This window comes from Centruroides sculpturatus, unplaced genomic scaffold, assembly GCF_000671375.1.
Source record: "Centruroides sculpturatus isolate CEXI.00-Female unplaced genomic scaffold, Cexi_2.0 scaffold987, whole genome shotgun sequence".
NCBI lineage: Eukaryota > Metazoa > Arthropoda > Arachnida > Scorpiones > Buthidae > Centruroides > Centruroides sculpturatus.
In genome coordinates this window covers 261,296-279,166 of record NW_019385239.1, presented here as the reverse complement: position 1 = coordinate 279,166, position 17,871 = coordinate 261,296, and the positions used below count along the sequence as shown (strand labels likewise).

At 31.0% G+C, this 17,871-nt stretch overlaps 1 protein-coding gene across 1 annotated transcript in view; it reads left to right on the top strand.

The window, feature by feature from the left end:
* Window positions 1–7,274: 7,274 nt before the first annotated feature.
* LOC111636586 (transmembrane 7 superfamily member 3-like) overlaps window positions 7,275–17,871 on the top strand; it is a 42,635-nt gene continuing 32,038 nt past the window's right edge. Inside the window, exons 1-4 of the mRNA XM_023381864.1 lie at window positions 7,275–7,571; window positions 7,688–7,894; window positions 14,255–14,575; window positions 15,189–15,466. Coding sequence (XP_023237632.1) covers window positions 7,828–7,894; window positions 14,255–14,575; window positions 15,189–15,466 — 666 coding nt within the window. The 5' untranslated portion in view covers window positions 7,275–7,571; window positions 7,688–7,827. The remainder of the gene's footprint in view (window positions 7,572–7,687; window positions 7,895–14,254; window positions 14,576–15,188; window positions 15,467–17,871) is intronic.

Here is a 17,871-nt window from a genome sequence, read left to right as displayed (position 1 = left end):
TATCTGTTCGTTTCAACGAGTTACGGCTAATAGATATATTATATCTAAATAAATAGATGTTATATGTTTTTATCAAAGCAAGAATTGGCATTTAGAGGGCATATGGAATATATTGGATCTAATAACAGAGGTAATTATATTGAACTTGTTTATTTATTAAGTACATCAGATAAATAATCTATTAAAAATACATTTAAAGAAAGAATTAACTGATTGTCCCTGGAAGGCGGCTTCTTATAGAAACACAGCTTCCCTATCATCAAATGTCACGGCACGCCACTGTAATTAACTCATAAACTGTCAGCATACATTTGTATCAGTGGCGTGCCGTGACATTTGATGATAGGGAAGCTGTGTTTCTGTAAGAAACCGACTTCCAATGGCAATCAGTGAATTGCTCATGATGGTTTAGGATCCATTCGTATTCGTTTGTTCGATAAGCCAGTAAAAACCGTAGACTTCTAAATGTATTTTTCATATCACAATTACATTCTGAATCGCTAGCCACGATATAAGGGCTACAATTAAAAATAAAATAATAATAAAAACTTACTTGGTAAAATATGCGGTGGATGTACTGTACAGTACAAAATATTTTTCAATTGTATGAATATTCTTTTTAAAAATTTATAATTAAATATAACCTTATAAAGAAACGTACGTAAAAATAACATAAAATCTTCTTTACTTTTTAAATCTTAAAACAATCCACTTAGTCAAATAGCTCCCTACGAGTGGCAAATGGATGGAATCAAAGTAGGTTGCACGGCACGCGGACTGCCAGATCCCGAGGATGCCGATACCGGTCAATGTCAAATGCCTCTTTTGTCGAATCACTCGTATATCTCAAAGGACGCGACAGGGTTGTTGAACATTTAAACGTTTCTCACCATAGCTGTTAAAAATCGAAATATGTTAAACTTAATAGATTGCCCGTCGTTTGTTTTCTAACTAATTCGTTTTAGGACTAGGTGTCCACGGAAATTTCCAAAATATACTTTTCAGTCACTCTCATTGAACTGGAAAAATTTGTCTTTATTACATCTAATATTACGAAGAAATCAGTCTTCACTGTACTCGGCTAGAGATTGGTTCGGTTAAGCTTTTAAGTAAAATTCCGGCTCTTTCACAGGATTTTATTTATGTCCCTAATTCCCTAATCTCTTAATTATTTAACTACTTCTTAAGTAGAAATAAGTCGAAACCGGTTACTTTGTACTCGAATATTTGTAGTCTTGGGAAAAAAGTGGAAAGACAAATTTTTATGACAAACGGATACATAAATCGTAAATTTAAGGAAAATAAATTATAGAGCCTTTTCTGTAACTCGTGCATCTCTCTCGTTCATTAAATTTAGTTGTAAATGATGCTGAAAAGTGCGGAATAAAAATATCAAATATTTTAATGGAATTTTTTTTTAAACTCATGTCAACTATTCAGAACTATCATAAAAATATATCAACCCAACCGATAGGAGTTTTTACTAAGTTATAAATCTAATCATGATTCACATGATCGGGCGACGGCGGCCAAATATCTAGCAGGCAGGCGGCTAACAGCCCATAACCGGTCATGGATAGAATCGTTGTAAGCGTTATAGGTGTGTAGCTTCCACCAGCTAAACCAGGGGTCGCCAAAGTGGTCGACATCGACCCGAGAGGTCGATGTAACATTATTGGGGGTCGATGGAAAGATTGTAACGAAGTGTTTCTTTTTTTTTTTTTTTTGCTTGTACGCAAATCAGAAAGTCAGAAAGTTTTTTTTTTTTATTTGGTCATACACTTGCTCTTGTAATAAAACTTTACGGTGAGGGTCAACGTGAGGTTTTGGAAAGTTGTTGAGGGTCGACGGTTAAAAAAGTTTGGCGACCCCTGAGCTAAACCGAGTGAAGTTGGTGCTCTGTAAAGCGAATGCGTATAATCTTGCTGCTTGGAAGCTGACCCGGTTTCGACAATACAGCGCTTCTATTCCGCCAATGATATTCGAATATACAATAGCAATCTTATCGTTTTTTCACATGTAGTANTGCTGCTTGGAAGCTGACCCGGTTTCGACAATACAGCGCTTCTATTCCGCCAATGATATTCGAATATACAATAGCAATCTTATCGTTTTTTCACATGTAGTACAGAAATTTGTAATAAGATACATAATGCGGTTATAATAAAATATTAATTTTAATTAATCCAAAATACGTTAAAATATGAAAATAATCGCGCAATATGTATTTATTTTTTAGAAAATACAAGGGAAGCGGCGCTTCCACCGTTTCCAATGACGGCACTCTACTGGTATTTATTAATTTTAAACCTACTTATTAGTTCTTTTTAATTTTTGCTCGTTATGGCATGTCACAAATGGTCAATAATCAATACGTAGCTTATTTGTGGCAGGACTCTCAAAGTTCTTCTTTACCTGTAATATCTAGAATAATTGTGCTTATACTGTCTTAATTTTTAACCATGCCCAGTAGCTTCAATAACTGCGTAACTCCAGATTGTGCAAATTGGGCAAGGATACAAACGAGTACGAAGTTTGCAAGTATGAAGTTTTTCTCCATAATCTGATTATTAAAGACAAACGAACTGCCGAATTATTGGGCTATGATGTTTCTATTCTAGACAAATCAAGAATACTAGAGAGCAAAAGAATGTAAGGTCGCCGACTTTAGGGGGCAATACGTTAATTGCGCGTCAGGAAAACCTAGGGTCAAGTCGTACTTGGGTGGTGAAGGCAGGAGACAAGGATGACAAGTGTCTTACACGAAAACCGTTTATTTTGACAAGGTTAACTTACATAACAGGAATAACAAGAATAAGTTGGAGGGACGTCCGCTGTTACACTTGTGGGTGCCCCGGGGCTTGGTCGAAGGAGGGTCCGGTGATAGTCGGGCGATGTCCAGTGATTTGACGGGCGATGTCCGCTGAATTGACGGGCGATGTCCGACGATGGGGTCCTCACTTCTTTCTTCTTAAGACGGCGACGGAGCTTGGGTGGTCGTATACGGATGACCTGGCGTCTGGGAGAGAATCGGCTGAGAATCTCTCGCTGTCCTTGAGATTCGGGGTTTTTATAAGATTTTCCTCGAATCTCACCCTTTTGATTGGTCCCGTTCACCCTCTCCCTTACCCCGATTGGTCATTCTTTTGTTTCTAGGCGAAACTCGAGACCGATCCGGGTCGGGAAAAGGTCGGAGAGGTGATGACGGGGCTTTTAATGTTCGCGCTCGTATTTTACTCCGTTATGGCCCTTCTCTCGGACATCTTTGAACTTAAACGGTCCACCAGATGCTCTTGTGACCACTTATCCCCTACCGCGTTCGGACTTAACAGATGTCCCTTTTGTTCTTAAATCCCCTTTTTCTCGATTGCTTCGACCCGACACTTGTTTGCGGGCATCTCGACAAAGCTCTCTCTCCCTGTCGACATTCCCCCCCTGCTGCTTATCATCGTGCCGCGTTTGTTTTACAATACGGGAAAAAGTTTTCTTCCCATCTGGGTTCTGTCATTAACATACCCTCTTGACCCGATTCTATCTTCGAAATTTTCCGACGTAAAAGTTTCGTAATTAGTCGTAATTTCGACGCGCTTTTACGACCCTCACAAGAAGTATACAATCTCGAAAACGAACTAAAAATCTTCCAGGCTACAGGTGAAAAAACACATAACATCTGTCTTCTCTTAAATGCATTAACTCGATTCCAATCACATCAATCGATTCAGAAAGGGCATTCTCGGTAGCAGGACTTTTCATTACTAAAATAAGAATTAGATTGAGTGATCAGAGTATTGACCATCTTTGCTTTTTAAAATCTTATAAAAATTTACAATATTTTGTATTATATTTTATTTAAAAAACGAAAATTACCTTCTAAGTTAGAAGTTTGATCTTTTAATTTTTAACTCAATTCAAAACATTTTTTTTTGTTGTTGTTGTATGCAGTTTCCAGCAAACTTTAATTAATTTTTTTCTATTTGTGAAAATTTCTACGTTATTTAAAGGTAATTTTTATTATAGGCCTATAGACCTAACACAGCATTATTAATATGATTTTGGAGGTTACAAAACTTTAAAATTACTTTAAAAAATGNAAATGTAAATACCCTGCACTGAGGTGATGTACGTAATAAACAAGGGAGCAAGCCGAATCCCAATGGGAGCTCTGTACTTCAGATATACTAATAATATATTCTAATAATATTAATATATTATAAAAATAGCAGATTGTCATTGGCAACGGCAAAAGAGTGGAAACGTCATTCACACTTGTTCACAGAAAGTCCATTGTTTGCCTAACGTAACTGCCAAACAGAAAGTCCGTTGTTTGCAGCCAGTCCGTTGCTCGAGTCACGTAACGGCCAAATAGAAAGTCCGTTATTCGAGGCGTATGTTATACGAGGTACCACTGTATGTCCTGTTTGGACGAAACAAATTTTGCTCAGTATACGACTTTTGTTCGGTATATGACTTAATTCAATTATACATGCCATCTATGAACAAGTAGCACTATCGATTTAGTAGACCAGACTAGACATTCGTGGTGCCGCAGTTTATAACTTTGTTAAATTTCTTCTGATCTTAATTTGTAAGTAAAATTTTATTATTTTTATTAATCATGAATTGCAAAAAGGCAAATGAAAAGCAACAGAAAACTAAAAAAAATTACTAGAATCACAATGGAACTGAAAAAAGATATTGTTGAGAAATATGAAGATGGTATGCATGTTTGAAATTTTAACTGTTGCATACCATATTCTGAGAACGACAATATCGACAATTATGAAAAATAAAGACATTATTAAATCTGCTAACGTTGCAAAAGGGGTTAAATCAATTTCTAAACAGAGATTGAAGACATTAGATCATGTTGAGAAATTGTTTTTGCTTTGGATAACTGAAAAATAGTGTGCTGGCGACAGTGTATCAGAAGCAATTACTTGTGATAAAACTAAAAAGATGCATGCTGATCTCATGAAAAATCAAGCAGGAACTAGCCAGGAAAGTGAGGTTTTTAAAGCCAGCCATTTTTTTTACATGAGAAATGGATTAATCATTTTTACATTACTTCTTATGGGAAAGGTTGGTTTGGTATAAGTCCAAACATCAGGAACGGATTAAGGTCATATACCAAGGTTCCCTGGTAAATTGAAAAATATTTTTTTACAAATGTTTTTACAAGTTTTTATTTTGCCCTTTCTAACTTGGCGTCCTCATGATTCGTGAGCCTGGAAAGTTCGCTCCAACTGCTCCGCGGTAGTTACGCGGTAATAGATATATCCATTCCAAACACTCACAACATACTGTACAAAACATATGTACAGAAAAAATCAGCAAGTACACAGAACTCGTCCAGGAAATAACGCATCTGTGGAGGATGGATAGGGCGCTTATTGTACCTGTCGTTCTCTCCTCTACGGGTGTCATACTATGAGAATGGGGATAGAACAAATCGAAAAAAAAAAAAAAACGTTAATTTCTACAACGGGCCAAAACAGGAACAAGTGAACAATATAAACCAGACACTTGTGGTTGTTAATCCACTACTATCGGGTGTAACAGGACAAAGACAATGAACCAAAGTGTAATGGTACAATTATTTAATTCGTCTATTAATTATCCCGAAGAACGTACAACACGTCAAAAGTTTTGCGCATAATACATGAGAATCCCGACAATAATATGAAAGTCCTTAGAGATTAATACAGTAAAGCCCAAAAGTAGAAAGTGAATCTTTACTACCTTTCTACCTTGCAGACTTGAAGACTGATTTGACGATCTTTCTTCCACTATTAAAGTACTCATTTGCACCTTCGTTTTATATTCCTCTATGATCTCTTTTTTTCTCGCTCGGCTACTCGATAAAGCTTAGTTCACACTGAACGCGATTCGCTAGGGAAAGCGAAAACAAAGCGAATAACCGGTCAAACATGAGCTGTTTGACGGGTTATTCGCTCTGTTTTTCGCTTTCGCTAGCGAATCGCACTCAGTGTGAACTAAGTTTAACGGTTTCCTCACTCTACGCTCCACACTTTTCTTCTCTTGTCCCTTCTTGAGACTGAGCTACTCTCGATCCCCCTTTTTTTCCCTGAGTGGCTTCTTAACGCGCCAGTTCTTTCATCATGATCGATGGGGAAAACTCATTAGGTGTAAGACACAATACCACATATACTACACAAAAGACTCTGAACATTACAATTGAATAGAAACACATACATCACACTACAGGAGGCCATTATATTGAATACATGTCGTATCATTAGGAAATTCCTGAATACAGACACACACACTGACATACTCATTTAATTTTTGTATTGTTTTGGTTGATATGCCTTGGTTCAGATCCGGTATAGTACACAGCAACCGGTGTCAACCGAGTATAACCCACTAAACCCAACATAATAATAGTAATAGTAATAATAACCGTAGTAGCTGATCCAGAAGAACGCAAAGTGAGGCTAACTCAAAAAAGTAAAAATATTTGAATAATTTTAACGACCTTTTATTAACACATGCAAGACGATTGCATTGAGGACAGTTGGATAAACCATATTTGCCATCTTAAATGTTTTTTTTAAAACAACGTTTTGAAGTTTCAACAAATAAATTTCAATTTTTTTGTTTCAATGGGGAGTGCTTAATGTCCTTACCCCTCGTGGATCCACCATATTTTTCTTAAATTTACTGGAATATGAAATTGTATATAAAACATATCAGCGGTGGCCTTATCCATTGCGAGGCTCTGGGCGGCAGATCTTTGCGAGGCCCTGGGCGGCAGATCTTTGCGAGGCCCTGGGCGGCAGATCTTTGCGAGGCCCTTGTCCTTTGTGCAAAGTATGTGAATTGAAATAGTAGGCACTTATTAATATTAATATATACTGTACTATAAATTAAATTTATTTTATTGTTATAACTAATAGCCAAGGATAAAATAAAAAGTTTTAACCCAGTGTTTCTCAACCTCTAACAGAATGTCGCCCCCTTCAATGTAGTATCGCCCCCATCAATAAAACCTTTATGTAGTATTGCCCCCTTTACCACAAAATTACGATGCCGAGGACAAAGGCTAACGCCAAATTCGTACTGCATTGAATAGACTAGTGACTAGTATAATGTTTTTTGTTTAATTATTTGTACGATATAACGAATAAAATATCTAATTATTTTTAATATAATGTTTTACTATATCGCCCAGAAAATTGTTTTTCACCCCCCAAAATATAAATTGTTACTAATCGTTCCTCAACATAGAAAAACGCCCACATGGGGGCGATATCGACCCCGTCGAGAAACACTGGTTTAACCCGTACGGATTAAACCCGTAGCTTACAATGATTGACATCAAAGTTTATGACCAATCGAAATGAACCATGAATTATATTTCAAAGAGTAAATAAGAAAAATAACTATAATTTCGGAAGAGACATTCAACCTTATAAGTAATCTTAAGGTTCAGTACACGTGATTTGCAATTGACATATTTCTAGTCAATTCTCATTGGTTTTCATTCAATCGGAACGTCTCGTGACAAGAAACCTTGACTTTCTCGTGTTTACAAGTGACTTTACATTCGTGTAAGATTACAGTATAATAATATTGATCCACGCGATTCTTATGTATGCGATTAGCAAACATCTCAAAATTTAAAACGGCATATTTATAGTTTTTATTTTATTTTTATTTTTATCAGTGCCTGATATTTTTAGATAGCCAACATTTATCGTCATTGGAAACTACAGTATATATCATGAATCATGCGATGAATTTATCTCTCCCTTTAATTTTTATGTCTAATGCGTAAATTGACTTTTGCTCGTACCTGGTAATAAAATGACGAATTCAAATTTGCTACAGATTTTATTTGGCTTTTCTTTATATTTATGTCATATTACTCGTGGTAAGTTAATAAAATTAATTACTTATACTAAAATTATATATAAATAATTAATTAATTTACTTTTTAAAAATGATTTTTATTTTGTTTTGGATTGATTTTGCTTAATATTTATCTTTATTTAAAGATTAAGTTGTAGTAAAACTTTTAATAAAATTGATTTTATAAAATTGATATCATTTAAAAATAGTTTCTACTGTTTTTTTTTTATTTAAATTGATTATATCAGTATTTTATAATTTCACAAAATTTATTTAGAATTATTTATTTTTTGTCTGAAAGCAACAAAAAAAAAAAAGTAATCAAAGCAAAAAGACCTTATGATCCACTATATAAATTTAACAGAACTACCAACAAGTTATTTGAGATAAATCAAATGTTTTAAATCAGCTTTAGTGAACATGATCCAAGAGATATTGATTGAACAACAAATTTAAACAATTCTTAAATTTAAATAAGATTACACTACATAACTCTTTTATTAAGGTATGTACTCTACATTTAAATTATTTAATAAAATAATACTTAAATATTATTATTTATTTTCTAATCTATATTTGTACAGAATAAAGTCTTATATTACTTGAGATTACCATTTCTACAATAACAAAATAAACAAGCAAACACTCCATATGTATAGTGATTGCATCATATGCACTCACAATACAAACAAAACCATAAAAGAGAAAAATTACAACACAAGAAAATAATAATTAAAATTAAAACTATAAAAATCTGTTTAAAAATATGTTAAATGCATTTAAACTGAGAATAAACATTCAATTTGAGATTTAAATGACAACAGAGATTTTTAAAATGAGAGAAAATAAAAACAAAAATTCTTCTATCTGATCTAAAGAACTGAGCTATAAAAAAAAGACCACCTAGAGATAGCTAGACAAAATGCCTATCATATTGTGAGTAACAATAGCAGGAATTCTCAATTTATGTAAACTATGTCTTGGAAGTATTTGAAAAATAAAACATTGTCAAAATATTCAATGTCTTTATTGGCATTGTAGTTACATGGAGTTGTCTTTATTTAAAATGGGAAAACAAAGTCTGCATCTGGAAACCTCACCAATATATGACTCTTAGATTAGAAAGTTTGTTTATGGATATGTAAAGCTTGTTAAGGATATTGCTAACTTTATGCTGAAGACTGGAAACAGCAATAACCCAAACAGTTGATAACTGACTGAAAATTTTAAAAGAATAAAACTCTGAAGATAGAGCAGTCAGATATGTAGCAAAAATGGCACTAGAATCAGGGCTGTATTTAGACATCTTCATTTGGGGCATGGAGGCTGATTTTGCTAATTGTTACCTAAGGATGAAACAAAGTCAAACTTAAGTAAGCAATCCTTTGCTTAGTTCAAAGTAAATGATTATAAATTCAGTGATTTTTAACAACTTTGTAATTAAAAAAATGTTTTTTGATGGTGTGAGTTTGCTATACAGCATAATTTGCCAACATTGAGGGACTAGATGACTCCCTCAAACCCCCAGTCAATCCTGACCACAATACTCCTCTCCTTATTATCAAACTTCTAAATATTTTTTTAATATATTTGCAAATATAATGTCTAAATCATTTATCTCATTAACATAAATATTGGGCTGACGTCTGATCGTTTTTAATTGTAAATTTTACCTATTGTTATTCGTTTCTATGAAGTGATTTCTTCAAACCAATGTAAAGGCTACTTAATGATCTACCTATTTAATGACAGCTCAGACTTATGACCAGCTATCCAGCATGGGGAATCTATTTTCTTAATCTTAGTCTAGTTCCTGCAGTGGTCAGAATTCACCATGTAAAGCATTTTCAATAACTGAGACTTCATATTGCATTTATAAATTTGTACTTTATTGTGCATCCTATTTGAAAGATTCAATGACTGACTAAAATTTTAATCTGAATGTCTTTTTTTTTATAAATAAAACTTCAGTTTTTTTTTTTGGTATGTAATTTTGTAATTTTTACTGATTATATTTTTATGTTCTGTAATGTGTAAGAAACGCAAATTAAAACAAAAATATCAAGATGGAGTTTCTTTAAGCTCCTTAATTAATGACCAATTCTCTTAATGACCTAGTCATAGGAACAGAACTCGGTTGTTAAGTGAGGAGTGCCTGTATATAATCAATAATTAAATGATATTTAATTATACAAACAAATTTGTTTGATAAAAATTTAGAATTGGAGTATTGGTCATTAAAAATGAAAGATAATGTTCATTTTTTATTTGTGATTTAAGTTGGTGATTTAAATTAAATAATTTTCTGGTTTGAAATAGGTTGATTATTTTGTTATACAGTAGAGTGTTGTTTATCCGAATCAGTTGCGGACTGGGGTTGTTCGGATAACTGATTACGTACGAAAAAATATATTAACCTATCCCGTGTTGAAAGTTTTCTCTGTTGCGTGTCACTTCGCGTTGAATTTTCATCGATGTTAAGCCTAATGTAAACTTTTTAAAATAATAATTGTGGCTATTGTATCGTTAAAAATTATTTCTTTATTTTTTACAAACAAAATAAATACAAACAAAAAAAAAATCTAGTATCAAAAACATTTGATTCAGCATGACACACAGTCTTCAGAAAAACACCACATAAAAGTGCCAGTGCTGCCAGCTAAAACATACACATCAACAAAAAAAATATTGGAGTATCCAAAGATTGCAGCACCACAGCACTAGCGAAAATTTAAATTTGCCGACTGGAATTTTTTTGGATAACCGACGTTTCGGATAAACTACGCTCTACTGTATATCTACTAGTTATGAGTTAAATGTACAGTAGACCCCCTATAACATGGGTTCATATAATGCGGATTCATATATCGCGGAGAAAAAATTGCGACCGTATTCGTATAAAGATGCTAACGGAGACCATTTTTAATGACCAAAAATTGCGACCGTATTCGTATAAAGATTCTAACGGAGACTCGTAAAATGTGGTAAAACGTCATCGCTGACTATTGTTGCGACAGGATTGGTCGAATCTGGACCAATAGTGGATGAGCAGCCAAACTATTTACACGCTACGGAGAGTTTAGGCGGGTAAGTTGAGTTTACTATCGTCTGTACAGTATATAAATTAGGTACTGTAAGTCTAATACAGTACTGTTGTAATTTTATACATTTCTTGTGAAAAAAACATTTCTTATTCAATGGCCATAAAAATTATTTCTATTAATGATGTTTCCAAAGTTCAACGAATTTTTCGCAGAAAAATAACTTATCAGAAAATGCACCTGCCGTTTGGTGCTCTGCTCCATGACAAAAACAAGCTTAAACAATGGCATCGTCAAACGGTGCACACTCGCTAAGTAATCCTACAATTTTTTGTTTATAGCATAGTTTATACGGATTATTCCCAAAAAATTATACGTGTTTTGGAAATGTTGAGTCAAATTAGTCTAGAATCGATTAATTTTATGGAAGAAAACCTTTCAAACAGCCGTAGTCCGTAAACTGCACAGGTGCTGAGCTGTGATTGGCTCATGTATTTAAGGATTCCTAAAACGCGAAATTCTTATAAAGCAGAACGTATCTACTGCATTATAGGGGGGGTCGACTGTAATCAATTTTTATTGTGTATAGATCATGTTATAAGTTACAAAAAATATGAGCATTTTATCTATTTTCTTATATAAAAATTTATAGATATTTTAAATATATTTTCATATATAAATATGAAAATATATTTATTTTGTAATGTTACATAATCAAGTGTTGAGAGCATAATGTGATCATTTAAATACCAAATGTGTTGAGAGCATAATGTGATCATTTAAATACCAAAGTGTTGTTGAGAGCATAATGTGATCATTTAAATACCAAAATTCAATAATTTTAATTGAATTCAATAAACAGTCAGTCAATGATTTAGATAACCTATATGTTTAATTTTTCTGTTTTATTGCAATTATTTAATAACTTTATTTTTAACATAGAGAGTATTATATTAACATGATGAAACAAAAATCAAAATGGTAGTTTAAAATTATATCTTGTTAGTGAGCATTAAAAAATAACCTTAATTTCAAATAGAGATCATGAGATGAATACATTTATATTGAAAAACCTAATGTAAATGCAGCACAAATAAAACAACCTTGACTTTACTCCAGCAATAAATATTTATATATTGATATAAGTAATGTTTTCAAGGTAATTTCTAACTCTTCATCAGGTTCAAAAAAGAAGTTAAAATACATGCAGGTGTTCTGTTACTTAAAAAAATTATTATTACAAAGTAAATTTAATTATAAACTAGATAAATAAAATAACACTAAAATATAATAAAGAATATGAAACGAGCAATTATTTATTGTGACATTGTCAGAAAGCTGTGCTGCAATTTTTAATCATATTTGTAATTTATTTAATTCAAAATAAATGCTCTCCAGTAGTGGCTTGCCCCCATACATCATACTTTTCCTTTAACAATATAGTTGTGTCAGTCATCTATTAACTGCTTTCAGGGGAAATTTTTGAATTGAAATAACACAACATCCAGCCCAAAGAAAAAGTTTATATATATAGTTAATCAGGACTTTCTGCCCTAAGCATTCCATATCTGATCTCAACTTCCATTCCATATCTGATCTCAACATCTATAACTGTTCTTGATATTAAAGAAGGACAGATGGATGACAGTGGGAATTTATAGGTCTACAATTTTTTCAAATTTCAGCCCAAAAAAATTATTTTCGGGTGTAACTACACTTTTAAAATATATTCCATTAATAAAATACTATTTACTACATTATAACCTTTGTGTGCATTAAATTTTGTTTTAAAGAAAAACTTCCAGGTATTGGAAATGTTGAATGCATCTTTTTTTTCAATTTTCTTTCTTTTTTGCTTTGTTAAATATTTTTTTGTTGCACCTTGTAAATTTCTATAATTTCTACAATTTTGCTAATCTAGTATCTTTGATATGTCTGATAACTTTGGTTTCATCCTATTATATTGTGTTTTCTTCCTAGGTTTTAAGTCATTACTGGTTTTCTGAGGGTCTAGACTAGGGTCCTGAAAAGCTTTATATCATTTCTTTAGGAAGTCTTTCTTTTTCTTCTAAATTTTCCTCTATAAATGTTAAACAGAGAATCTTCAGTATCTGTAAATTATTAAATATATAATTTTGCATTGTAAATGTCATTATCATCATCAAATTAAATGACTTTAAAACTCTCACTCAAATTTCAAGTGGTCCTTATTACCACATTTAATTTTTATTGTTTTGTGATCATTCAGTTTAGTGTCACATTAAATTAAGGTTTCCAGATTTCAAATTAGGTTTTGTGGGACAAAAATGAAAAAAATTGTGGCAATTTTTCTCAAGAAAATTTTTTCACAGTTAACGATTTTGACATGTTATTTTAATTTCTAAACTTCATTTTAGCCATTTAAAAATGTATCTAATAAGAAAAAACAACAAAAATAATTGAGATAAACTTTTGTTTATACTATTTATCCTAAAAATGATTCAATATTTATCACTTGATTTCACTTCATAAAAAATTACTAGGTTTAATTACCTTGATTTAAAAAAAAAAATGAAATTTCGAACAATATTTTTAGAATCAACCTATTTCTATCTTTATGCTGAGCACTTGTCATTATACTAAAAATTGCACCAGACACCACTGACATTGTTGATGACACAATTTATGCAGACACCTACATCTAAAAATCCCTGAGCAGCTGGAGGGATTCCCTGACATCTAACACATTCCATGACCATTAGCAGGCAACTCTCCCATCAATGTCTGAAATTCGTACTTATTAGGAAAGAAATACATTTCATAACAGCATCCATCACCTTTTATGGCATTATTTTATTGGCATTATTATTTTATGGTATTATTTTACAGTCAGAATCTGTTAATTTTTTATGTGCGGGATATTGAAATGTTTATCTGGGACAAGGAACAAATCACTCTTGTGTGAGACTGTCCCGCACATTGCGGGACATCTGGCATTCCTGCATTAAATATAATGTCAATTTAAAAGACAAACAAATGATGGTGCTGAATTATATCTGTTCTTATATTACAAATACTTTAACAATAGTAATAGCTTAAAAATGTAAAAAGTTTTAAAATTAAAAGTAGTAAAAGTTTTCTAGTACATAGATTATTTTCATAAGATTAATATAAATTATTTACATTTATAAATTAAGTATAAAGATTTGCATTTAATATGATACTATTTAATTTAAATTATTAATTATTTTTATAATCAACAATTGTTTTTGTTTGTATTAATAAAAAACTTAATTGTAAAATTCATATATTTCGTCTAAATGTAAGTTTGTAATTTGCATTTTATTATATTTTAATTTTAGCAAATCCAGAAGTATTTTTTCCTATAAAACCACTTACATTTAAGACATTGAATCTGAATGCTAATGAGACTCTAGAAGTAGAAGTTAGAAATGTTGATATTATATATCATTATATACAAATTGGAGTTCATTCCCAGAAAGAAAAAGTCACTATTTCTGAAACCATGTCAGCAGATTTGATTGGAACATACATAACTGGCAATGATGTTGGTCTTATTATATTACTGAAAGAGAATCAAATATCTGGTTCTGTTTGGATTATTAATAATTATGACATTGATATTACTGTACTTTTAACAATTATACTTAAAAAACCTGAAGGTAAGAATAAATTGATACCATAATTATTTTGATTTTTAAAAATGAATACTGGTAATATGTTCAAATCATCACATATTATTAATGAAATATACTTAGAAGTTTATATTTTTTTTATCAGATAATCTTCATATTTCATCTTTATCATTAAAAGCATTCATAAATTATTTTTCTTATGCTTTTCTTAAAGAATTGCTCTACAGTCGACCCCCCTATAAGATCATTGATTTTTCCGTTTTATCTGAATTACATGTTGTACGAGTCACTTAGATTTTACAAATACGTGTGCNGCCAACAAAGAAAGATTTTGAGCTATGGTGTCATGATACTTTCTGTCTGTTTCAGTAACATTTAAATCATATGTGAAAATTTTCACACAATTTTTTGTTTATTGTATGGTTTTAGCATTTTAATATTTTATGCATTTGTAACATTGGAACATTTTTTATATTGACTATCTTAACAAAGAATTTTATAATTTTTCTGTTTAGTTCTCTGGAAACAAAACTACACTAGAGCATCGATTATCCAACCCCCGACTAACCGTCACCTCGGTTAACCGACCGCGTTCTAGTCGGCAAATTCAAATGTCTGCTAGTGATTTTTATATTAATAGTACCAATTCCAGGAGGATGTAATATAGAATTTCCAATAGAAATTTCTCCATTTCTTAAAATTCTGTTTGGAAGAGCAATTACACATTTAGAATATCAACATGCTAATGTTGGATATAAAAGAAATCAGCATTCTCCTCCTTGTTCTATTACTGCAAGAGAATTTTCTTATGATGTATATGTATATTTTCTGGATGAAAATGATTTTAGTGAAGAAAGTTATTTCAAAGCCCTTGTTACAATGACAGACTTAAATAATATTTATTCTGTGGCAAAAAAGGTACAATATAAATAAAAACAATTCATTTAATTTTAGAAAAAATGTAATTCATAGATTTTACAGTATAAGTAAAACTTATAAGTAAAATTAATAGGAAGTTTTAATATAATATGGTATATTAAACATTAGTAATTATTTCAATAATTAAAGAATTGATAATTTTCTAATTTAATACTAAAAATTAAATTATTATAAATAAAGAATTTAACTTTGATTTATAGAATAGCATAATGCCAAAATTTAAAATTTTGAATGAAATTGTAAAATTCATTTTATCATTAGCTTAAAAATGAAAGCTATTATCATTTAATTCTTGATACAATGAATAGCTATAAAATATGTAAAAAATTTTTTGATCTACTCTGATAATTTTAAAAATCTTAATATAATAATTTATATATTTTATAATTATATAGTTTTATGTTCAGTTTTTATTATATATTTTATATAATTTAAATATTTTATAATTTATATAGTTTTATGTTCAGATGATTTTATATATAATAATAATAATTTGAAAACATGAATCATAAATCTAATGAACAGTTGGCAGCTTAGCTGTAGTCAGCTTTGAAATCACTCTGTACGTAATAAGTATTTTGCTATATTAATAACCTCTGTTATTCATTTTTTTTATTATTATTCAATTTGGTCATATTAATTTATTTAATCTTAAAAAATTATGTATAAACATTTTACTTATTTATTTTATTATATATGCATTTAAAAAATTCATATGATGTACCAAATCTATTACAGAAGTAAGTATGAAAATACTCCCTCACTAAGAAAACTGGAAAATGTGAGAATGTAATAGTTAGAGACACTTATATTTCATGTAAAGTGAGGGAATTCATTCATTTTCTGGAAATTTGGTCTGAATTAGAATGTATCAAAACAGTGCTATCAAAGAATTCCATTATTCATTTTTTAGAAATTGCTATTTAAACATTAACTTTTTCAATAAACAGAGGATGTTTATAAAATGCATGCAGATTCACTTTAATCATGAGTTTTGTGAATTTGCATATCCTTGATAGATGGAACCATGCCTCATTTGTGAAAAAGCAGTCATCCATCACTTTTGATTTCATGTTCTGCTATGAAGTTTAGGAACCATTGATAGTGTCACATTCTTTTAGTTTGATTGGCAGTTTACAATTTGTGAATGATCTGTACTTTGTAAATTAAGAACCATATTGTCTTTTGACTGCTTTATGGACACTTTGATGGGCTTGCCAGCAATTTATGAACAGTAGTGCCTTGTTTTTCATCTTCAGGTTTATCACTTCTTGGTGTGGTTACTTGGTGGAACCAGTACTCCAAAATTTGCTTATTACATCCCACACAGTGTCACAATGTGAGGAAGTGTTCTAAATCCTATTTTGCATGTTATTTGAGATTTTTTAATATCTTTACCACATGTGTACCAGAAGTTTTAATAGTAGATTATCACTTATTAGCTTTAACAACAATAGTACTTGGATGGTTTTCATTATTAATTTTGTATTTGTTTACATTTTTTTATATATTTACAGTTGGATCATAATAGTATAGCAAATTTTCAATTTAACAAACTATTTGGAAAAAGGACTGTCTGATATTTAAGAATTCTATTAAATCCAAATATAGAAAGTCCTTGATTTTAGAGCAATTTAGAGGAAAATACTTTTATAATTTTTAATTGCTTTTCATAAGCAAACTTTTCATTTTTATACATTTTCAGCCAACAAAGAAAGATTTTGAGCTATGGTGTCATGATACTTTCTGTCTGTTTCAGTAACATTTAAATCATATGTGAAAATTTTCACACAATTTTTTGTTTATTGTATGGTTTTAGCATTTTAATATTTTATGCATTTGTAACATTGGAACATTTTTTATATTGACTATCTTAACAAAGAATTTTATAATTTTTCTGTTTAGTTCTCTGGAAACAAAACTACACTACAGCATCGATTATCCAACTCCCGACTAACCGTCACCTTGGTTAACCGACCGCGTTCTAGTCGGCAAATTCAAATGTCTGCTAGTGATGTGGCGCTACAATATTTGGCTATGTCTTGGCTACTTTAATATTATTTTTGTTAAATTTTTGCGTGTTTTAGCTGGCTACACTGGCTCAACCATGAAAGGGAGGCCAGTATTTAAACGAGGCTTAATTTTCTAATTATGAGTGGTTGTTTATTTTGTGAGCAATAAAATAATTTAAAAATAATTTTTAACGATACAATAGCGACATTTATTATTTTTTAAAAAATTTGTTAGGCTAAACATCGATGAAAATTCAACGCAAAGTTGGTTAATAGCGATATACTAATATACTAATTACATGGGATATAATAATATACTACACTAATAATGGATTTTTTCATACTTTTCGGTTATCCGACTTTTCAATTATC